Consider the following 23,419-nt stretch of genomic DNA (forward strand, 5'->3'; position numbering starts at 1 on the left):
CACACACAGGATGCTGTCCCTCTACTTAAAGCTTTTTTTTTTTTTTTTGGCCGCACTGCATGGCATGCGGGATCTTAGTTCCCCAACCAGGGATCGAACTCGTCATGCCCCCTTCAGTGGAAGTGCAGAGTCTTAACCATTGGACCACCAGGAAAGTCCCTACTCGATATTTCTAAATGATTATTTTGTGCGTTGAAAAAATGAGATGGAACTAAAATTCTAGATAACATGGAAGACAAGGGAGTAGGCATAAATTAAAGGCATAAAATAAAGGCATAAATTAAAACTCATATCCCAGTGGGAATGCCAGATGGTGCAGCCACTTTGGAAGGTAACTTGACAGCTCCTCCAATAGTTAAACACACGCCCCACAGCTCCCCTCGGAGGCATCTTCCAGGAGAGAGGGACACACACGTCCATGCTAAGACTCGTACACAATGCTCACAGCAGCCAAAGGCGGACCCACCCACAAGTCCATTACTGTGTGTCCATCCACACCGGGAGGGTCACTCGGCTTGAGGCTGCGGAACCTTGAAAACCTTATGCTCCAAGAAGCAGACGTCAAAGGCCAGGTTGTGCGACTCTGCTTATACGAATGTCCAGAACAGGCAAATTGGTGGAGACTGGTGGGTCAGTGGTTGCCAGGGGCAGGGGGTGGGTGACGGGAACGTCCTAAACCAGGTTACAAGGCAGCGGCCCGCCCCCGGGTTCCTCCTCTGGAGCTCAGTTTCCCCCTGGAACTCTGGTTTCCTGGCAGAAGTGACCCCACAGCAGCTCACACTCCTCGAGGGCAGGGCCGGCACCTGCAGTCCTGACTGCAGACGTCCACTCCTCGCTCCATCGCAGGGCGGGCACCTGTCCCGAGCTCCTCTGGCAAGTCCCCCAGATGGAGACCTCTGCCGCTGCAGTCTCTGAGCCCACGCCCTTCCAGCGCTGCCTTCTCCGGACCCTGGGCACCTTGGGGCAGCCACTCCCGTGCCCACGTCCCACCTCCCAACGAACGGGCTCAAGTCTTCCTTCTGCTATCACCTTCTTCCCGCTCTTTGTCCTTGTGGGTGGAGAGTATCTTTCTATGCCTCTCATTTTACTGTTCTTTCATTTTAAGGGTAAGGAAACAAACTCACTAATCTACTCGGCTTAACCTGAACTGACCTGATGGAAACACATACACAAACACCATATATAAACAAACTTCAAATATAAAAACCCAGTATGTTAAAAACAAAACTTTAAAACTATCAGAAGAGGACTTCCCTGTTGGCGCAGTGGTTAAGAACCCGCCTGCCAATGCAGGGGACACGGGTTCAAGCCCTGGTCCGGGAAGATCCCATGTGCCGCTGAGCAACTAAGCCTGTGCACCGTAACTACTGAGCCTGCGCTCTAGAGCCCGCGAGCCACAACTACTGAGCCCGCGTGCCACAGCTACTAAAGCCCAGGCGCCTAGAGCCCGTGCTCTGCAACAAGAGAAGCCACCACAATGAGAAACCCACGCACTGCAACGAAGAGTAGCCCCCGCTCGCTGCAACTAGGGAAAGCTGGCGTGCAGCAATGAAGACCCAACACAGCCATAAATAAATAAATGAATAAATAAATTTTATTTGTTAAAAAAAGAAAAAACCATCAAAAGAAAACAGTATTTGTCAGGCCGGTGGGGGCGGGGGGCTGGGACTTCTTGACTAAGTGGCCAGTGGCACTGTCCATGACCCGCGTGTGTCCAAGTGCTCCATTTCTGTACACACTTGCACACACAGCCCGCATGTGCTCCAGGGCCAGTTTCCGGGAATATTGGGAGCTCCCTCCGACCAGGAGGAAAACAGGACCAACACCCCAATAGGCAGGCGGGCGGCAGGCAGGGACCCTGGAGGAGCCACAAGCCTGCACGCACAAGCAGCAAGGGCTGGACGGGATGGGACGGGCAGCAGCGGGGATGCTCTGTCCAGGTTAGAAGGGCAGAGTGGGGAGGCACGTGCCCGTGGGAACGTGGAGGAGGGATACCGTCTGCGTCTGCGTCTGCCCCACCGTGCGGTGCTCAGCACGCCAGGCGTTCCCCTGGGGGAGGGGAAGAGGGGTCTGCAGAGGACTCGGTACATGAGGCGTACTTGTGGGTGACCACGCACAGAGACAAGAATTAAAACAAAAGGCTCCAAATCCACGAGGGCGGTGCCACAAGGGTGGTGCCTTGGCCAGTGACGGAGGTGGTGAGAGGGAAAGGAAGCAGGACTTTAACTTTTCTGCAATGTTTCTTTTTAATTAAAATACATAATTCAAAACGTGTACATCTGTTAATTTTGGACACACGGAGCTTATTATTCTCTGTGCCTTTCAATTCTTTAACTTCTCAAAATAGAGAAGTGACAATGTTGTCACAGGTCCTCTGTAAGGACTCCGGCTCTTGAGCACCCAGTCCTGGTCACTAGTGCACCTGGGTGTGGCCAGCTCCCGGCCAGGATGCCGTGCCCATCCTGCAGCCCCGGGCTGAGGCCCTGACCAGGTCCAGCCGAGGTGCAAGCCTGTGCTCAGGCTGCCCGGGCTCTGCCACTGTCGAAGGAACACCTGGAGGCCGGGCAAGTCCTGGTCCTGGGGAGACGCCACCTGTCAGGTCCCAAACACAGACGAAGCCATCGGCCACTCTTCCAGGCCCGGGGGCCCTGCACGGAGGGGCGGGGCAGGCCCAGAATCGGGGGCACGCACGTGGCCCTGCTCTCCAGGGCAGCCCCTGGGGAGGCCTGAGGGACGAGGAGCTGCCCAGCTAGTAACATCCCAGAAGAGAGAACGGCTGGCTTCACTGAGGCCCGCACGAGCCAACCTGCAGTGTCAGGGAGCCCACGGAACCGCTCAAGGAGCTGGCGGCACACAGGGCATGGAGGCCAGCAGGCCAGGAGGCCCCGGCCAGAGTCACTGATGGCCAGGACGAGAGCCAGATGGACACCACTCACCGAAGAGATTCAGAGATTTAACAGCAACTCCTCCACACCCAACAGGGAAGACAACGTGTCTTGCGGGGGCTGGGCAGGGGGGCGCTGGACGTGCGCCCTGCACGCGCCACGGGGCAGGGGACACGGGATGCCCTCCCCGCCTGCTGGCCTGGTCAGAATGGCCCAACAGGGCTCTCCCTGGAGCAGCAGCCGGGCCCGAGACCGCCCCTCCTCTCCAGCAGCTCCTCACTGTGGCCCCGGCCGCCCCGCTGCAGGCTGAGGGCTCCACACCTGCACGGCCCACCCGCTGGGGACACACGGGCCTACAGCCCACCCCGATGGCCTTGGGCTGAACCCCTTCCCGGGAGACAGCCCCTGCCTGTGGGATGTGAGCTCGCAGGTGCCCGCCCAGCGCGGTGGCCCCGCTCCCGTGGGCAGCAGCTAGAGCCCTGTCAGGTCCACTATGGCCTTGATGAAGATGGCGTCGTCACGCACATAGGAATTCTTGGCCTCCATCTTGGAGACGGGGCAGAAAAGCGGGCAGCCGCTCGCGATGTTCATGTCGCTGACCGGCCTCTGGAAAGAGGATGAGGTCACATCGGGCCTGAAGGCGTCAATCACGTGCTCCCGGTTGTTCTGGTCCAGCAACATCAGGGTCACCTGGGAGGAGAGCGCCCAGGGGACAGCACGTGAGTCACAGCCTGCCCAGCCGCCAGGAGCCCGCTCTGCAGTCGAGTGCCGGGAGCACAGCCGCCACGGGTTGGCCCGGTCTGTCCATCTGTGCCCATCCCGGCGTTTTCTGTCCACTGACACCAGCATCCGAGGCTGAAGCCCAGCACCCCGCGCCACGTCCATTTGTGCTTTTTTCTGACAACACTTGTCTAAGGGACGTTTTCTCACCAAAGAGCCCACGCGGCTGTCCCCACCCCCAGGAACAGCACCCCTCAGGGAGAAGCACGAGTTGGCCCCGTGCTCAGTGACGCCACCTCCTCCACGAGGGCCACAGGACTGCCCAGTGTCGTCATGGCGTCTGTCCTGACTAGTGCCCGGGTCTCCAATTCCTCCCCCGCGTGGGCTCTGGCTTCCCAAGGGTTGGGCCATGCCCTCAGATCAAGGCCCCCTGGCGGCCCCCCTTCCTTGGGACAAGCTCTCCGAGGCAGCCCCACCACTAACTGCTGGTCCTGAGTGGCTGACCGGCGGCGCGGCCCAGGAGACGACGACACTGCCCGAGCACTGAGGTGTGGTGACGCCGACACCTGTCACCCAGGGGCTCCCGCGTGCCCGCACAGCCGGGGCAGGGTCTCGCGCACCTTCTGGTTGAAGGGCCAGCGCAGGAGGGCGTCGTGGGGGCCCTTCATCAGAACGAAGAAGAGGGACAGGTGCGTCCCACGCCCAGTGCCATCTCCGTTCAGGTAGGCGCGCAGACACATCTTGTAGCCGTACCTGCTGGTGTAGAAGGCTGTGGGGAGGTGCTGGTGAGCGCCCAGGGCTCAGCCCATGCGGCCACCTCCCCAGGAAACACACACACGCCACTCAGGGTGGAGGGCACAAGGAGCGAACGTTCTCCTCCAGGCACGCAGTCAGCTGCTCGTGCAGACAGACTTCTCTTAAAAACGGAAGTAGTAATCAGACACGGCACTTTTAGGAAACCCTAAATGCGACCCCGCACTGGCCCTGCTACCAACCGGGAAGGAACCTCAGGGGCTGGACTGAGACTCGAGCACCAGGCAGGGGCTCTGGGCAGAGGGGCTGCGGTTGGACTGAGCCCGACCTGGACGAGCCTCACGTCCAACGGGGAGCGGCGGGGTGACCACGGACGTGGTGCGCCGCCGTTTAAGGAACGAGACGTGACCCTGACGTGAGGCCGGTGACTGTGGGCTCAGGAGCTGGCTCTGCCGGGGCACCCTGCTGCTCCCGGCCGCAGCAGGGGGCAGACCCCAGCCCGGGCATGCGGGGGCCCAGGGTAGCAGCAGCTCAGGGGGAGGGCGAGTTCCGGAAGAACACCTGGGGAGAAGATGGCGGGCATGCGGCCAGCCACGGCTTCCTGGCGCTTCCTGGCGAAGTCCGGGATCTTCCAGATGAACACCCCGTCGAAGGTGGACGCCTCCATCTCGTGGACCTTCTGCTCCAGGTCGGCCATGGCAAGGTCCTTCAGGCCGATGCTCCTCTCCAGCTGCTGCACCTGGGGGCATGGGGCCTGTCAGGATGCGCCCCTGGGGCGCCGGGCCAGAGGGGCCTGGGGCTCACCCGCCTCCACAGAGACCAGCTGCCCTCTGGCAGGAACGCGCTATGAAGCGACCCCCGTGCCCAGCGCCTCAGCCTTTTGCTGGGTCAGCTGCTCTCGGATGGGCTCCAAGCCCACGAGACCCCCGACCCCAGGAGGAAACGCGCTCGTGGGACCCGCATGAAGCGCCAGGCACGGTCCCCACGGCCACCTCTGCCCCCCAGTCGGAGAAGAGGCTCCACCCTCGGCCTCTCTGAGCCCCGCGTCGGGCCCTGTGGGGAAGGGGCTCAGAGAGGAGCTCCGTTCAGGCCCAGCGCGGAGAGCCGAGTGCCCGCTGGAAATGCAGGCGCTGCCCCCAAACTCCTGGCTCTGCAGCCCCGAGCTCCTGGCACCCGCCCAACGAGGCCTGGGCACTGCGGGCGAGCGGGCACAAACCTTATTACTCAGGGCTTCGATCCTGTCTTGGTCCAGCCGGTGCTGCCGGCCACAGGCCTCGGCAGTCACAGCCACCCGCTCCACCTCCCGGTTCAGCACGCAGACGATGTTCTCGAAGGTGGCCGTCTTCCGCTCCAGGGCCTCGCACCTCTGCAGCAGCTCCGCCACCTGGGAGGGCGCTGCCCCCGGGCCCGGCGTGCTGGCCCCCCAGCCCTGCTCGCCCTGGCCGAGGAGCGGGGGCCCAGCCTGCAGCAGGGAGCCCAGAAGCAGGGCCAGGTGCTCCCGGAGCCGCTGCGCCTCGTGCTCCTGCAGCCTCTCGCCCTCCACCTGCCGAGGCATGACACCCGCACTCAGCCCTGGGGGCCCGCGGCCTTACACCTCGACAGAGCACCGGTGCCCGGCGCGCGGCAGCGACACGAGGGTGACCTGCCCTCTCGCTCACCTGCCAGCGCTGCGTCTGTCACTGTCTGAACTCAACCACATCTGCGAAACACAGACCTCCCTACGTGACTCACTCGTGTTTCAGGTGATGGGAGAGACACCGCGAAAGAAGTGGCCGCGGCTGGGCGGGGGGGAGAGGAATAGAACTCATCTTAAATAGTCCCTACGGACCTGGCTTTGCAGCCACATCCCGTCCAAAGCTCCACAACGAGTTTGGAGGGTCAGACAGCCTCAAAAAGCCCAAAGTGGATAGAAAGGGACAAACCTCCACGTGAGGCCCAGCGCCCGGGAGCGCCCTGGGATGGCCGGGGACCTGAGGCTTCCAGAAGCTGGGCCAAGGCTGGCTGGATCCACAGGGTCAATAGGACACTCGTCCTCAGTGGGACGTGAAGAGGCCGTGGCAGCGTGTGCCCTAGGCCCCTCCTCTGGCCTCTAACGGCCCCCACGCCAGGGATCCCCGGGCCTGAACGGGAAACGACCAGCACTGCGTTGCCCAGAAGCAGGACGTCAGACACAAACCAAGGGGACGGAAGGGGCGTTGCCCTTGTTCGCTCTCGTTAGAAACAACAAAGCCGGACACCGGGACCAAGTGTCGTGACGTCACCAAGTGACAACACCGCCACGATTGCTGCCACCGGAAATGCTGCTGGGCTGTCGCTGAGAGCAGAGGGCTGGCGCGCCCCTATCTATGGAGCCGGCCTCCGCTTGCAGGGCCTGCACACGCCCAGCCCTCGGGGGCACAGAACAGGTAGGAAAGGAGGGCGAGGGCCACATGAGCAGGGAGCTGCCCGGGCCCGAGGGAGCCGCACAGAAGCTGGCAGGTAAGGCGGGCAGAGAGGAGGTGGGTCAGGACCTGGGGAATGTCAGCGTGCTGGAGGAAAGCCAAGCCAGTGACCGGGGTGCGATCAAGCAGGAGGGCCACACAGGCCACAGAGGGGAGGCGGGGAGGCAGAGAGGCTCTAGTACCCGTCTGCAGGCAGAATGGAGGCTTTCTGGGAGACTGGATGTGTTGGGAGAGACAGGAGGCGGGTCCAGAACGACCACTGGGCTTTTGGCCAGAACAGCCAGGTGGAGCAAGGTGTGCTTTCTGGGGGAGGTGAGAGGACGGGCAGAGGGGGCATCGCTAGACCTCAGGGGGCTGCGACACGCTGGGGGTTCCCAGCAGCTGGGCGGTCAAGGCTGGGCACCAGGGATCACCTGGAGGACGAATGGACAGAGCCGGGACACCTGAGGGCCGGATTGGAGGTGGAGTGGAGGCCGTGTCCGCAGGGTGCGGTCACGTCCGCCGGCCTCTGCGTGGGACCCAGGAGCTCCCGGCGGTCCCGCCGCAGACCTGGACTCACCATCTCGGGGCAGCCGACAGCGTGGAACCTGCAGGGGACTCGGCATCTGCCACATGTCCTGACGTGGTCCTGAAACTGACGGTCCTGACATCAGAGCCCGGTCCTCCTCAGCTCCAGCCGCTCCTGTACCAACTGGGCCAGCGTCCCACCAAAGGACCCTCGCACCCGCCCCAATGGCCTCTGCACTCTTGGGCCGGACGAAACCCAATGACCTGCCCCCAAAGCTGCAGTGTACATTCGAGCACACACGCAAACGCGTGCACGTGTGTGTTTGAGGCACACGGGCCGTCTGGGATCACCCGCAGAGCCCGTCCCGTGCGTGGGCCTCTGCGTCCCAGAGAGCAGCCCTGCCCACCTCCTCCCTCACAGGCCGGTCTGAGGCCCTGGGGCCTGGGGGCCGACAGCCTGGCTTCCAAACGGAGCCAGGAGTGAGGAGAAGCAGCCTGACCGGGGATCAGACCCCCACGCTGACCCAGCGGGGCGCTGGCCCATGGCCACACTCAGAGCAGAGCAGAACCCAAGACCCAGAGGGTGGCCAGCTGACCCGGGCAGTGCCTGGGCCGAGGGAGACACAGCCAGACCGACATTGCCCGAAGTGGGGGGAGGGGAAGGGGCAGCCACTGGCCTCCACCTGCCAGGGACCCAAAATGTGAGGAATCAGACTTACACCTGCAGGAGACAGAGAATTTCCTCTGTACCTGGGAGCGGAAAACAATCCCAACTCTGGATCAAAATCCAGAAACAATGAGAAAAACCTTGAAAAGTGCCCCCCAAACCAAAAACAAACCAAAAATACCATTAACTAAAAGGACAAATAACTGCAACTTACAGCCCTGATTTACAAAGAGCTCCAAAAACAGAAAAAAGAGGACAAATGCCCGTCAAGTAATGCGCAGGAGTCACAAATGCTCCCCAGGAAGAGAAACGCAGGTGAAATTCAGGCAGAAAGCTCTGGGTCACGCTCACAACTTGAGAAATGCCACCTAAACTAGCCTGGATGCTGTCTTCACCCATCATGTGGGAGAGGCGTGCGCGACCGAGGACAGCTTGGGAGGGATCCGAGCCCCACCAGCTTCCGGAATCACCCTCTTCCCAGCTCTTGCCCTGGAGCACTATAACCGCTGGACAAATACACGAGAGACCAACCTCAGAAGTTCAGAAGAAAGGAGACGAAGGGCCCTCATCGAACAAACTGCAGCTGCCTCCCCGGGGTCAGGCGTGGGCTTCCCACAGGCATGTGAGCATATGCCCTCCCTCCCAGAGCATGGAGGCCGCCTGGCCACCACCGACTCAGCTCCCAGCACAGCCAGGGTGGGCCTGGGGGCCTGCCTGTGGAACCATCGCCACAGCAGGAGCACAGACAAGCCACTGCCCCGTCCTCAGGGACAGAGACCTCCCACAGTGAGAAGAGCCAGGTAAACAGTCCACCTGCCCAGATCCCCGCTCCCTGGGGCCAAGTGGCTCAGATGCAAGGCTGCGCAGTGGGAGGGGGGTGGGAGGGGGTGGCGGGAAGAGGAGGAGCCTGCGACACCCCCCCCCCCAAGCCCGCCCCCAGAGCCGAGGCGTGGCCTGTCCTCTGAACACCCAGCGGGTCGGCGCGGGGCCCCAGGGGAGCTTTACCTTCTCGCGTGCGATCTTCTTCTTGCCGCAGCCCTCGCAGGTCAAGGGGAACTTGGGGCAGACCTGGTGGTGCGCCTGGAAGAGACGTGGCAGCCATCAGAGCTGGGGCCGGGCCAGCAACGCTCCTGAGCCCCGAGGCTGAGACGGCGGGCGACACGGGGGTCTGCAGATTCAGGACCTGCCCTCGACCGGCAGCCGCTGGGGCAACACCAGGAGGAGGAGCGCCCCAGCGCCCCGAGAGTACTGCCACCGGGTGCCAGGCTGGCGGACTTCCTGCTGGCGGGGGACCCAAGCGGCCAGAGCACCTCCGAGACCCCTGACCCCTGGGCTGCCTCTAGAGCTGAGCTTCCCGGGTGTGAAAAACACCTCAGGGACCCGACCAGCCAAATGCAGACTAACAGCGCGGCAGAGAGAAAAAGACGCCCACAGGGAAAGGCTGCAGGTGAAGAGACCTGCAGACCCAGCAGGGGGGCGTCTGGGTCCTGACCCAGCAGATCCACGTGACCCACACGGACAGACCCCGGACACGTGGGCACCGAGCTCGCTCGTGACCTCAGGAACCCTGTGAAGCTCCAGACATGATGTAACCCACGAGAAGGTGGCCCGCCCTTCACAAACAAGCGACAACTTTCAGATAAAGCCACACGGCGTTCGGGGTGAACCCAGGGAGGCTGCTGGCCGAGCGAGGGTGGCGTGGCCGCACGCTGCCGTCCCCCTGTGTGAGCTCACCCCCGACCCGGGGCCGCCAGGAGCCTTCGACCCGCCGGCACGCGCTCACCTTCATGTCGGCCGGGCAGCAGGGTGCCCTGCAGTGCCGGCAGCTGAGGCTTCGCTCCGGGCACTCGTGTTCCAGGTGGTGCTCCTTCTCGCCCAGGCGCACCAGGCCTTTACACGCCGGGCACTCGGTCAGCACGAACGGGCAGCGTCCTTCGTGGCAGCTCTGGCAATGAAGGGAGTGAGGCATCGGCGGAGCGCCCGTGGGGTTCTGGGCCACTGCCCCGCCGGCCGCAGCCCAGTCTGGATCCGTTCTCGGCGCTGGGCCACGGGGGCCGCTGCATTCACTCCTCTAACCCTGCTCCAGCGCAGAGATCAGGACCCAGATCCAGCCAGCGGCGCCCCACCCTCAGGACACAGAGGGGACAGTGAGAGGGGCTGCGGGAACAGGTTCTAAGTGGACGGAGGGCAGAGAAGTGACGCCGTGGGGACCAGAGCGAGAAGCGGACGGAAACGCAGACGCCCACTCATCCCGACGCCCAGGCTGAGAGCCCCCATCCCTGCCCTCCTGGAGCTGAGGACGTGCAGGGTGACGTGGCCAGGGAGGCAGGGGCCCAGCCTGAGCTTCCGAAGGGTCAGGTGGGGCCCAGGAGGGGCCCAGCAAAGCCAGCAGCGCGGGAAGGGCCCGACCCGGACAGGCGTGGCCCTGAGCAGCGCAGCACTGGGGGGGCTGCGGCAGCGGCTGAAGAGGTGAGAAAGGGTGGGACCTGGAAACGGGGCCGCGAGCCTACGGGACAGACAGAAGCTGTGTGCAGCTCTCAGGAAACGCCGGCCGGGAAGGGGCACAGAGGGCGGGCCAGTAAGCAGAGAACGGGAGATGACGGTTTGTTTGCTGTTGTTTTTTAAAAACTGTGGTCAAATACACATCACACAAAATCAACCCCTGGTAAGTACGCAGCCTGGGCACCGAGCACATCCACGCCGTGGGGTCAGCACCTCCACCAAGATTCAGGCTGGGCGCCTGACAAGCTGGGACAGCTCAGGGCCCCTGCAGAGCTCGCAGAGCTCCGCCGCAGTGACCTTGAGGAAGGAGGAGCCTCCCGCGGGCTCTGTCTCCACGTGGCCCACAGTCCGGGGCCGAGCGAACAGGCCAGCTGAGTCTCCACCCCATGCAGCAGGCTCGGCTGCCGGGGCCAAAGCTCACCATTCGGGGAGTGAGAAGTGGTGCCAGGTGAACCCCAGAGACACGGCACGTGTGGCGCTCTCCCAGCAGCCGGGATGCGGAGACTTCAGATGTGGTGCCCGTGGCACTCCCGCCTCCTCACAGGACCCAGGGCTCCACGTCTCCCGCAGGGACACACGTCAGATGGAACTCGGCCTTCTCAGCAAGCCTCCCCGGTAACCCCACTCAACCCGACAGGGCTCCGTGGACGCTGCCGCAGAGGCCCGGCCCCAGGACACAGACCGGCCGTGCGGGTGGGCAGGACGCCATGAGGTATAGGGAGCAAAGCAGAGGCGACACCTTCCCTGAGGGCTCCTGCTCCGGCAACAGCTCCTCAAAGGTTTCACGGCGGTCATGCCCGGGAGGAGCTTCCCTCGACCGCCAGGGCACCCCCAGCTTCCCCAGACAGGGCCCTGGTCTGGCCACACTGAGCACAGCCCAAACCATCACACCGAGCCACAGGGGAGCCTCGGAAACAACCACGCTCGTGAAACAAAAAACGACAGCACCCAGAGGGCACTTAGATCTGATCAAAGCAAAAGAAAATGCTCAAGGGTGAGCCCTGGGGCCACTGGACAACTGGAGAGGGACACCCGCAGCCAGCGCTGACCACCCGGCCCCACACCGCTCGCCACTCAGCAGGTGCCGCTGGGATTCAGCGCCCCCGAAGCCCATTCCTGGCGCAGGAGCACCAGCACCCTCACAGGCTGGCACGGGCTCCGTGGGCTCCCACTCCCACCAGGTCGCTCAGGGAAATCAATATGCGTTCAACCAGAACTCAAGCTAAATGCTTAGGCATTTCAACTTTGGATTCCCTGACACGTGAGCACATCCAACTCTGCTCACCTTTCAGCTGCAAAATGTCCCCATAACCTGGTCCTCCTGCAGGTCCGCCCGGACCCCTCCTCTGAAGCCCGAGGCCCCTTCTCCCTGCTGTTCCTTCCACGCAGGCCCTGCTTCTCGCTTCCAGAAGAGCAGTCCCCAGGGCTGCTGTGTACTTGGCAGCCACTCCTGACACCTTCTAACTGAACTGGAGTCTTAATTCACTGAGTTTTTAGAAAATACTAGACATCGTTGCAAAGGAAAAACTTATTCAAAGGCTGACCAGGATTTGCCCCATCTCTCCACACTCTCAGGAGCTCAGCCGCAGCCTCAGCATTTCCCAGCACCGCCCCAATTTTGAGCAACCCGAAGGGCAAACGTGTTGGCTCCAGACTGGAAGCGGGGCCACCGCTGCAGCAAGGTGGCCGCCCCACGCCCTGAGGTGGGGTCTCACCCCAGCTAGAGATAGGTTTACCCTACGTCAAAGGCTGCACTGAGAGACCCAGAGCAGTGCCCGTCTCCCACGTGACCAACCCCCAGGGACTTTCCTGAGTTCCCCGGGTGCAGCCAGGGACTTTCCAGCCTGCATGCCTGCAGGACCGGCGCAGGGCCCACGGGCTGGCTACGGTCCCAGGCCCTTGGCCAGGGGCCTGCAAAGCCGCCACCCATACCAGCGGCCTGGAGGCGGCAGAAACCCCAGAGGACTCGGGAGCTGGGGTTATTCCGCCTGTCCCCAGGGGTCTTTGGTCCCCTCAAAAGGCGACACGGAGTACCCACTGCACTCCCTGCTGGGGCTCCCCACCCCCCCAGGAGAGACCCTGCCCCGAGGCCAGCTCTCTGGACAGTGCCGGGCAACAACAGCTCAGGCCCATCTGCTGAGCAGGGCCTCGGCGGCAGCACCCCCTGCCTGCGCCCCTGCCCCACAGTGGCCCCTGGGCATCGGAGGCCTCTGTCCACAGCCTGCAGTCCTGCTCCCCGGAAGGGCACAGAGAAACCTCCGCTTCCGGGCCCAGGCGCCCGTCAGAGGAAAGCCCAGCTTCTGCCCACCCGACCACCGGCTCCAGCCCCAGACACGGCCAAGCTGTTCCTCTGGCAAAACGCAACCGAGAGCCTGAAGCCCACGAAGTCGAGTTGGTCAAGAGGACCAGAGGACGTCGCTGCGCAGCGCTCCGGACGGGAACAGGAAGGAGGAGCCCCAGGAACTCAGGACCCCAGTTTCAGAGCCAATGGGCTCTCCCCTGTGTCGTGACTCAGTCGCAGCCCGGCGCCCACCCCATGGCAGGGAGGCTGCTCCGTGGCCTGGGCAGCCATGCGTGTAGGCAAGCCGGGTCCCCTGCAAACAGCCCCTCCAGCCTCGTCAGCCTCGGCCGCATGGGATAGCACCAAGGCCTCCCCACCTTGAGGACCCAGCCCATTACTCTGCACCACTGCACACGACCTCCCGGCCCGGGCAGCCTCCACTCCACCTCCTGTCTCACAGGGCTGGTTCCCGCAGGTTCTGTCCTTCTCTGCTGGGCTCATCTCACTGAGACCCCAAAGCTGATTGAGAGTGGCCTCAGCGTGATGTCCCCAAGGTCCGTCCCCACTGTAGCCTGGGGCAGGGTTCCCTTCCTCTCATGACTGGACACTATTCCATGGCATGACCAGCCCACATCTTGTGTGTCCTGCCCTCTGCCAGGGACACTTGGCTGCCGGGAACACTCGTGCGCAGGCACCTTGGAGACGTAAGTTTTTAAGAGCGTTTGATCACCAGGAAGAGCATCCAGCTGGGCTCACAGCCACAGGTTCAGCTGCCAGAGGCCCAGCACACAGGGACCCCGACACGCCAGCCTCCCACGGCAGAGACAGGCCTGCAAGATATGCACCCGGCCACTGCCCTCGTCACTGGCCAGATGCCTTCCTGTGACCCCAGAATGGACATGCAGGCTACTCCTGAGTCTTCCAGTGTCAGCACTATCCAAGTGAGGAAAGACAACAAAGTCCCGTCGGCGAGAAAGCTAATTTCCTGCCTGCGCGGCACTCTCAGGGCCGGACCAGGGTCCCCGCACACACCGCTGCTCCCCGCCACCGCACTGCGGCCAGAGGACGGCGTCCACGGACACACCAGCAAACAGCCCACACAGGGTGAGCACCCCACCCCCGGCCACACGCCCGGCTCCCCCGGCTCCAGAGTCCAGGTGGGCACGTCCGGAGCAGCAGTTGCACCCCCTTCCGTGGGAGTCAGGCGGGCTTGAAGCTGCTCTGCGGGAGGGGCTTCAGCCAGCGCAGGGCAGCCCCTACCTCGTACTCCTTCAGGGTCCCCTTCCAGGTGCAGCCCTCACTGGGACAGACGGCCGGCAGGCTCTCTACCTCCCTGCGGGCAGCATTGTCCGGGAAAGCCTGGGGAAAGACCGTCCCTCGGGTAAGCCCTCTCCCAGCCGCCCACCCGCCTGGCGCCCCACACCACGAGCCTTCGGGGGAGGCTCGGGACCGGGGAGCCTCTCCCGCAGCCGTTCCCAGGCTCCCTCTCCCCTCGACACCATCAGCGTGGACGGCTCACTCACCGAGCTGCTCTCCAGGATAGAGACGCCTTCCTCGTAAATGCCCTCGTTCACGCAGGCGGCACAGTTCTGGGGCCCGGAGCTGGTGGGGAGAGGGGGAGCCCGCGCTGTGAAACCCGCCATGGAGGGTGGGAGGCCCGCGGCCTCGCCAACACAGGCCCACGCCATGGCTCGGGCTCTGGAGCTTCTGTCGGCCGCCGGGGCGGCCGACGGACACGGCGCACCGTGCGAGACGCTCAGGGCCCAGCCCCAAACCCCGGCCCGTCTGAACGCGACCCGCGCAGACAGATGCCAGGACCAGGGGCTGCTGTCCTCCTGCTGACGGGCCGGAGGCCCCACCTCCCGACCCCGCAGGGACTCGGGCGCCCAGCGTGAAGGGAGCGGGAGCCTCCAGGCAATTTTAAACTGTCCGGTTCCCACCAGAGACAAGGAGAAGCAGAAAAACAGACCCTATGGAGATGCTTGACTTCACCCCACACCAAAGCAGCCCTGGGCCACGCGGACATCAGCATCCGCTCCTGGCTGCTCCCAGCGCCCCTACCTCAGGATGCTGCTCAGGCAGAAGGAACAGTAGCGGTGGCCACACTGAGCCTGGAAGGGCCTGCGCAGGACGTTCCTGCAGGCTGAGCACAGGTACTTGTCCTCTAGCTTGGTCCCCAGGAGGGTCTTGGAGAAGCCAGGCTGCAGCAGGTCCAGGGAGCCGGGAGGGGTCGCGCTGGCCGCAGCCATGAGCACCGCAGCCCCACCAAGGCCAAGCCCTAAGGGAGAGCACAGCGTGTCACGGCGGGTCCGGGGACGTGCAAGGCCTGGGCCATTGGGCCTCTGAGAGGCAGGACGTCAGCGCTCCGGGGAGCGCCGCGCAGGCCAGGCTAAGGCTGAGACGGCGGGCACCCGCATGCCCGCTGCAGCCCTGGGCCCAGCGGGCTGTCCTTGTGGCCACCCGGCCCGGGCCTCTGCTCCCGGGCCAGCTGGCTGGGCTCGCATCTGACCGTGATCGCGGACCCCGATCCTTGCGCCCTGCCATCTCCCCAAGGCTCCAGGTGTGAATGTGTCCTTAGAACATTGGACAGCTTGGCAGGCGACGTCCCCGGGCAGGCCCAGGAGACGGCCATACCAACCCTCAGCCCCAAGACAGGGGTGTGGCCTGCGTGCAGCTGCTGCTCTGCTTCCGTCCCCACAGCCAGGGTCCCTCTCACTTCAGAGCTGCCCTCTGCCGTCCACCAGGCCTTGGTAAGGCCGCCAAGGTAAGGTAACCAGGATAGGCGAGCGGGGGGAGGGTCCCCCACAGCACTCAGAGACCTGCTCATCGTCCACTACCCTGGCAGGCCACCCCAGCCCTTTGTGCAAATCCCCAAAGAGCTCTCCCTGCCCCCTCATGCCCCCAGTACACACACCCACGTCTGCCCTGGGGTCTGGGCATGGTCAAGTCAGGATGCTATGAAACTCTGCCCCTTTCCGGGGCGGCTGGGGGGGTCTGCTTGGGCAGCGACTGTGCACAGGAGGCCACGTGCACTGTCCTAAGCTGGCCTGACACCGAGGGTACAGCACAGACGGCGTCGTCCCCTAGCTGCTGGGCAAAGCCACTCTCAACCAGCCATGGGGTCTGTAACGCAGGCGGCCTTACTCGGGGGCCCCCGCAGCCCCCAGGACGTTTCCCAACCCACATTCTTGCCTCCAGCCACCGACAGAAGGGACGCTGTGCCCAGGTACCTCGGGAGGGCACCTCTGCCTCTCTCGTGCTCTCCTCACACTGGCAGGCCTGGCCCCTGGAGGGTCCATCTGTCCATTTGACAGCTGGGGGATCTCATTCCTTCAAGCCCTCACAACACAGATGTGCAAGCATGAGAGGTGCCCTTATTAGTAAAACCTTTTGGTGGACGATGTGAACAAAAAGTCCCAAGAGCTCAAGGACGCGCCCCCAGTGTGGTCCAGGGCAGCTCAAGGTCAGGCTGTGGTGGCCACACGCGTGTGTGCGTCTGGAACACAGGCCCGTGAAGGTGCACTCCCTCCCACGTGAGAAGCATCACGTTCCTAGCTTCCCTCTTTTTCTGGTCATGCTACTAAACTGATTTCGTAACCTTGATGGCTTAAAACATCATGGCTCCAGACTACGTGAGGAAGAGGAGTTTTTATTTTTGAATATAACTAGAAAAAAAAAGCCACCTTCTTTAGGTCGAAACTCTGTATTCGTTATAAGGTGTTAAATAAACGAAATGTGGGAATTCGTTAGGGCGCCACACCTTCACTGCCGAGGGCGCGGGTTCAATCCCTGGTTGGGAAAACTAAGATCCCACGAGCCGCGGCGCAGCCATAAATAAATAAATAGACAAACAAAATAAACAAGATGAAACGCAAAGGCCTCTGTGACTGCAGCCATGTTTTACACAGGCAGGGCCAGAAAGTAAAATAAAAAATGAAGCTCGTGCAAGGCGCGAGGATGAGGGTGACGCTTTTTTCGTTGCCCACCTCAAACACAGTCTCCAGGGGACCTGTCAGGAGAGACCTTCTTCTTTTGCGATGACTTTCCGCCCGAATGTGGCCGGCCTGGGGGAAACACTTTTTGGCCGACTGACCACACCTTCTGTGGCAGATCGAGCCCATTTTATTAATCCATGGACCTTTACTCCTGTTGGACATAAAAGAACCACAAACGGTCTCTTTTTTGAGCAATAAAGAAGGAAAAGGCCCCAACACACAGTGGGCCTCGCCTTCCCCACTCAGTGGTCACGGCTACTTGGCGCGGCAGGAGGGTGGGCGGCCACGTGGTCAGAGGGCACCCCCGCCACGCCCTAGGATGTCTCAGTGCTTAAGGCCTTAAATGTCTTATTCAAGTCACAGTTATACACTTGAACCCTCAAGAACTGTAATGGAAAACATCACACAGACTCTAAAGCGCCGTGCCCAAACTCAGCGCTGAAAGCCACCCGCTGCTGCTGGGCCACCTGCCCAAGCATGAGAAGAAACCCCCCGAGTTTCGGGCCCTTTCGGACCCTCCTGGCGCGCACACTCCACCCACCTGCAGTCACACAGGGCTGGGGGCTGGGCGACCGGCAGCCTTTGTACTTAGGGGTCAGATGTTACAAGCCTCCAATATGGAACCAAAACCCCCTACTGGTCCTTCCAAGCTTCCAGTTTATTTTCCAAATCCTGACTCTCAGGCAAGGTGGTAAAAAACAAGAACTACGTCCATTCACACGACTCGCCTGGGACTGTGAACGAGTATTCCCACACGGCCCGGCCCTGGTCTCACACTTAATTCACTCCCCAAATATGCTCCAGACGTGAATGCACTAACTTTATACGACAAACTTGCATTTTGTTGAAACGGCATTTCTACTACGTACACAACATCATTTACAGGATAATTCCAGTTACATGAAGCTTGAGGATAGGCGAAACTAACCTATGACGATAGAAGTTAGAGCAGCAGTTACCCTTGGGGTTGGGAACTGCGATACAACAGACGTTGGGTCTTCGTCCGGTTCTTGGCACAAAGGACCCAGAACCCCTGGGGCTTCCTGAGCCATGGGGACAGAGGGGCACCTCTGTTTATTCAGAAGCCCCTTCACCACCACCCCCACCTCCACGGCGGGGGGTGGGGGGCGGGGCGGCGACACTGGCCATTGACTGAATCACCAGTGATTCAATCAATCCTGCCTTCAGAAGGGAGCCCCGGTGAAAACCCTAAACGACCGGGTTTGGAGAGCTTCTGGGTTGAACATGTGGAGGTGCTGGGAAGGGGGGGCTGGAGAGGGCGTGGAGGCTCCGCGTCCCTCCCTGTACCTGGCCCTGTGTGTCTCTCCCAGCGGGCTGTTACACACGTTTCTCCGAGCCCTTCTAGCAAATTACTGACCCCAAGGAGGGGGTCATGGGGACCCTCAATTTACAGTCGGTCAGTCAGAAGTATGGGAGGCCCCGCCTCCCCACTGGCATCTGAAGTGGGGTGGGGGCAGCCTTGTGTGACCAAACTCTTAACACAAGGGGTCTGTGCTAACTCCAGGCGGCCAGTGTCAGAACTGAATTAAACTGCAGGATGCCCAGTCGGCATCTATCAAGAAAGGCAGAACTGCTTGGTGCGGGGAAACCCACACATTTGGAGTCAGAGATCCTGTGAGAAGCGAAACAGAGAAGCTTTCCATGCAGGAGGGTCAGTGTTGCCTGAGGGACGCGAGGGCTTCTGGAAGGCGAGGAGTGACTGTATATGTGGACACAGGTGCATCTGGCTGTACATTTAGGATTTGTGCTTTTTGCTGCATGTATACCTCATTTTAAAAAGAAAGAGATGGAGTTTCTATTCCCGGAGCGTCGAAAAAAAGATGGCGAGATCCCTAGTCACGGTACACCACGCACATTTATCCAGAGTAACCCTGCTTCATACTATTAACAATGGCAGAATAACCTCAAAAACCGGTTTTAACACAAAAGAAGCCCCCCCAGGTGGGGCTGCATCTCCCTCCTGCCTCCCCACCCCCAGGAGAGTGGGGGGCATCTGGCACCCCACCGCTGTTCTGCCATTTCCTGTGATGCAGGCCCCCTTCCCAGGCCCAGGTCCCACCTGGGTACACAGCAGGAGGACCCAGGGAAAGAGCCGTCCCTGTGAGAAATCACCGAGACCCCGACTGAGCCGGAGGCCGCTGGGCAGCTGGGCTCCACCGTCCTCAGCCCGGTGTGTGGGGGTCAGGGACTAATTCTAAGAAGGGTACGTTGCTGCCCAAACCAACATCACATCAGGTGTCGGAGCACTTGGCTGCCGGGGGCCACCTGTTGCCAGCAGACACACGGGTTCAACCCAGGAGCTTCCCTCTGGGATGCCCCAACGCAAGGACCAAACTCCCCCAAATCCACGCTCCACTGACAGCTGCCCCCGCTGCGTGCCACGCTGGGCCCCCAGGTGCAAGACTCCTGAAGCAACTCTCAGGGACCTGTGACCGCACACAGCGTGCGAGCGCGGAGGGCCCCCAGGGCCTCAGATCCACGCGAACGTCATCGCTGGCACTACTTTCATCTTCGTTCAAGCTCAACGTGATGCCAAGTGGTCTGGTACCAACTTAGCGCCCAGCAACCGTTTACACTAAAGCACACAGCAAACGCTGCGCCGTCCCTTCCCGCCTGCGCCCACTCGCAGCTACTCGTGCCATCAACACACCCAGATTCTTATGAAAAACTGGGGCCATCAACAGGGAGACGCTGATCAATGACGACGCAGCGATTCTGCCCCTTTGAGGCCCCAGCCCCGCCTCACGCCCACCTCAAACGGGCCAGGAAATCCACTGGCTCTACCCGCTACAAACATCCAGGACCTGACCACACTGCTACCACTGGGCCCAGCCACCATCTACTGTGACCTGACTCACTGCAGGAGCCTCCCGAGGCCCTGAAATACGAGCTGGGGATTTGGGCTCCTCCCTCAGACCCCCAGGCTTCCAGGGCCTCTGCTGCTCGGCTTCCTGAAAAACCATCGCCTCCCCGCACCGTTCCTCGGCCCGGGCAGCATCGCGGGCCTGGACGCAGGGATGAGGGACCCGGGCCCATGGGAGGTGCGGGGGTGCCCTCCGTGCTCCCAAGGCTCCCGCCGGTCACTGGCTCCTATACCCCTGTGTCTGACCCTTCCTCCGTGCTGCACCACTGGCCCAGCCGGGCGCCACCCCGCCACAGAGCAGGGCACCCCAATCCTGGAGCCCGCACTGTAGTCACCTCCACTACTCACCTCCTACCCACACCGCTGCTATGTACTCGCCTCCCTAAATCACAGCCAGTCCCCAAGAACACCTGCCCCAAACGCCATCTCCACCGCCTGCTGGCCCTGCAGGGAACACGGTGGCCACTCTGTTCCTGCTCAGAGCCAGGGGACAGCTTCCGTGGAGCCTGCCCCCCTCACCCGAGGGTCAGCCGCACTGTGGAACAAGGACATGTCCTCCCTCTGATAACACAGCCCAGGCCTTTGGGGAGCGGTCCTCACCCATCTCCGTGACGGAGCAGGCCCAGGACACAGGGAGGACGGGGCAACAGGCCCAGGTGTGGACTCAGGAACAGACGGAAGGGGTGCACCCCATTCTTGGCATGATCTGTGGAACCTGTGGGTCATTTTTTTCTGGGTTTTCTTCTCTGGACCTTCCTCCCCTGACCCATGTGTGCGCTGCCCTGCGGTGGAAACCCGCCTGCTGGACCGTGCCCAGTCCGCGCTGGTGTGCTGACCGGGCGGGCGGGCAGGCAGGCTGGCATCTCTCACTGCCAGAGGGGGGCCCACACCTGGCTCAGAACTAAGTCAGAAGGCCTTTTCTTCCCGGAGAAAACATTTCCTCCAGCACCAAGTGATGGCTGTAAATTCTGTGCTCTAGTCCGCAGGTTATGACCACTGCTGAAACAACCCATTTCTTCAGGTCCCCAGAGGAAGGACATGCGTGTTCGTCTCCCCATGAGCGAGCTAGTGATGTAATACGTGACCTTCACTCTGTCTGTCGCTCCGCATGGATGTGTCCAGGCTCCCGCTGTGCATCACGCGTGGAGCTGGGGAGGCTGGGCAGCACCGCTACCGATGCAGTCAACAGGCGAGGGCCACAGGGCACAATGCAACCTCCGGTGGCAGAGGTCTGCGACGCAGGGGGGACCCCGGAAGGGCCCATGGCACGGCCTGGGTGTGTCAGGAGGCGCGCTCAGGGCCGTCCCAGGCCGAAGGACCAGAGAGCACAGGGGCCCAAATCACAGCTCCGGCCTTTGGGAGCTGCAGCCTCAGGGGGGCTGGGCTGTGTGCCCAGGCGTGGGGCTGAGTTGGGGGACCGGCCAGGCTGGGGCCTGGAATCAGAGAGAGCGGCTGCTCGAATGTGTGAAGATGCTACTGCTGAAAGCACTGAAAGAAAAGGCTTTCAGAAAAGCACCGCTTAGGGTTTTGCCTGAAATTCAAGCAACGGTGAGTTCTGCGGTGTGTAAATTACACTGCAATAAAGCTCTTAAAAAAACCTCAAACAACAGTTCTGGGCTGCTTGGGACCCCCACCTAAAGCCAGTAACTGAGTTGCTGAACGCTGCCGGGGACATGTGCTCCCTGAGTCACGCAGGCCCGGCGTCAGGCCTGGCACGCCCCCTGCGCTGCTAGATTCAAGGCCGGGCGGAGCGGCTGCTGTCACAGGCGCAGCTGTCCCCAGCTCTCCCCCGTCCCCACCGTCCGGTCCACGAGGAGCCCGCTCTGTCTCCAGGGAGCGTCTGGCCCCGCACACACAGCAGTTTTCTGAGTCCCCACGCCAGGCTCCGTCCGCCCCGGCAGCTCCCTAGACCCCTGCATCCTCCCCATCCACCTCGGGGCTCGGTGTCACCGTCGGACAAGGCCCAAGCTCAGGGGGGTCGGAGGCACGGGGAGAGGGCCCAGGGCGGCAAGCGACAAGCGGCGACCCCGAGGTCCAGGCCGCCCGCGGAGCCCGTCCGGACCCCGAGCGGGGCAGGAAGCCCCTCGGGGGCAAGAAGGGGTGGGGCGCCGCGGGCCGCAGCCGAGGCTCGGGGGCGGCCCGGGCGGGCGTGGACCCCGCGCGGACCCGGGCCGGCCGCGGTGGACGCCCCGCCGTTCGCGAACTTTCCTGTGAGGAGCCCGCTCCGACTTTCAGTTTCCGGCTCCGAGAAATCCCCTCAGGCCCGCGCGAGGCGGCGGCCGTGCCTCCCGCCGGGCCTCCGGGCACCGCGTGCGCCCCCGCCCCCGCCCCTCGACCTCGACCCCGACCCCCGACCCCCAACCCCCGCAGCGCGACTCACCAACCGCCGCCGCGCGCCCGGAATTGCCTGCCCGCCTGCCGCCGCCGCCGCCGCCGCCGCCGCCCCGCCCACGAGCCCGCCTGATGGATTGATGTGGGGACCTACCAGGAGCGCGCAGGAAGCCACACAGGGCACCGATTGACCAGCTTTCTCCCCCGCCCCCTGCTTCGGGCCCTCCCTCCTGACGGACTGACACAAAAGCCTACCAAGCTCCCGCAGAGAGCCACAGCGGGCGCCGATTGGCCAGCTTTCTCCCCCGCCCCTCCCGCCTCGGGCCCTCACTACTAACTGACTGACACAACAGCCTACCAGAAGCGCGCAGGGAGCCGCAGCGGGCGCCGATTGGGCGGAGCTGACGCGGCTTGGGTACTTAAGTCGCCCGCGGACTCTTTCTAGGCAGAGTCCGCCTGCGCGGGCTCGGCTCTCTGTTCGGAGGGCGTGCTCTGCGCTTCCCGCAGAGGGTCAGCTCCAGGCGCAGGGCTGGGCCCCAGTGTGGGTTACATTTAGACGCCGCTCACCTAAAGGGTAGGAAGGCTTGCGAAGTCTCCTTTCGGAGTAGTGAAATGTTCTAGATCTAGGTAGTGGCGACGGTTGCCCGACATTACAAAGTACAATTACACTGAATTGTTAGGTTTAAACGGTGAATTTTATCTTATGTGAATTTCACCACCAAACAAAACAATGTGCACAGCCTATGGCACATGGACACACACGAGTGGAAATATTTAGAAAGGAAGCGGTGGTCTTCACCAGAAAAAAGGGGCAGCACACTGCCGCTAAGTGTGTGACCTGAGGACAAGCCGTTTCTCATCTGCTAAAGGAGAGTGGGGACAATTTGGATTCTCTCCTGGGGAATACAGCTTTCTAAATACCTGAGAACAGCGTCTCATCTGATACCAGCACCCGGAAATGGGGACGGCTCTCCCCATTTTGCAGAAAAGGAAAGATTACGAGAGGCAAGATTCCTTACCCAGGTCACACAGCACACTGGGCACCCCAGCTCCAGGGGGAGCATCTGAAGCCACGCAGACTGTTCAAGGACAGAGTAAACGACACAGGCAGGCTGTGAAGCCACATGACGTAAACGGTCCACGCTATGTCCAGAAGTACTCACATCGCACTGCATAAATCATTACTTGGTTTGGAGTCGGAATTCCCCGATCCCAAACGCCACATCCCCGGGATACAGCAGCAAGGCCACTACGCCTGCATTACAAGTTCTATGAACTTCAAGGCTGAGTTTGCCACCAGCAGCCGTGGAAACCTCCTCAGTCCCCACCTACGCGTTCCATGAGGTTTCCCTCAAGGCCCATAACTAAGCAAGCTCTCAGATGTAAGGAGGTTTCTCCTCCCAGGGTCTGGGGGGCCGAGGCCGTCCTGTGAACCCACTGGCAGCACAGAGGA

General features: G+C 62.1%; 1 protein-coding gene across 2 annotated transcripts; it reads right to left on the reverse strand.

Moving 5' to 3' along the window:
- Positions 1–1,627: 1,627 nt before the first annotated feature.
- On the reverse strand, positions 1,628–22,069 carry TRAF2 (TNF receptor associated factor 2). Of its 2 annotated transcripts, none has more exons than XM_082628629.1 (11): positions 22,016–22,069; positions 14,818–15,034; positions 14,280–14,358; positions 14,017–14,115; positions 9,757–9,918; positions 8,979–9,053; positions 7,359–7,433; positions 5,575–5,901; positions 4,920–5,097; positions 4,226–4,374; positions 1,628–3,575 (listed from the first exon to the last, which is right to left on the reverse strand). In XM_082628629.1, exons 2-11 carry the CDS (start codon positions 15,003–15,005, stop codon positions 3,357–3,359), a joined length of 1,551 nt encoding a protein of 516 aa, XP_082484755.1. In that variant the 5' UTR covers positions 15,006–15,034; positions 22,016–22,069; the 3' UTR covers positions 1,628–3,356. The 2 variants fall into 2 exon arrangements, with proteins under 2 accessions (XP_082484755.1, XP_082484756.1); XM_082628630.1 differs by lacking the exon at positions 22,016–22,069 and adding an exon at positions 16,743–17,016.
- Between the last annotated feature and the right edge of the window lie 1,350 nt (positions 22,070–23,419).

This window comes from Mesoplodon mirus, assembly GCF_964341445.2.
Source record: "Mesoplodon mirus genome assembly, chromosome: 1".
Classification (NCBI taxonomy): domain Eukaryota; kingdom Metazoa; phylum Chordata; class Mammalia; order Artiodactyla; family Ziphiidae; genus Mesoplodon; species Mesoplodon mirus.

What these genes read in the sequence shown, in the direction of transcription:
- TRAF2 (XM_082628629.1), bottom strand. Translation starts at nt 15,005, where the DNA reads ATGGCTGCGGCCAGCGCGACCCCTCCCGGCTCCCTGGACCTGCTGCAG. An exon ending in TGCCTGAGCAGCATCCTGAG is followed by an intron (nt 14,359 to 14,817) that starts GTAGGGGCGCTG and finishes TCTCCCCACCAG; the next exon opens with CTCCGGGCCCCAGAACTGTG. An exon ending in TCGAAGCCCTGAGTAATAAG is followed by an intron (nt 5,098 to 5,574) that starts GTTTGTGCCCGC and finishes CCATGCCCCCAG; the next exon opens with GTGCAGCAGCTGGAGAGGAG.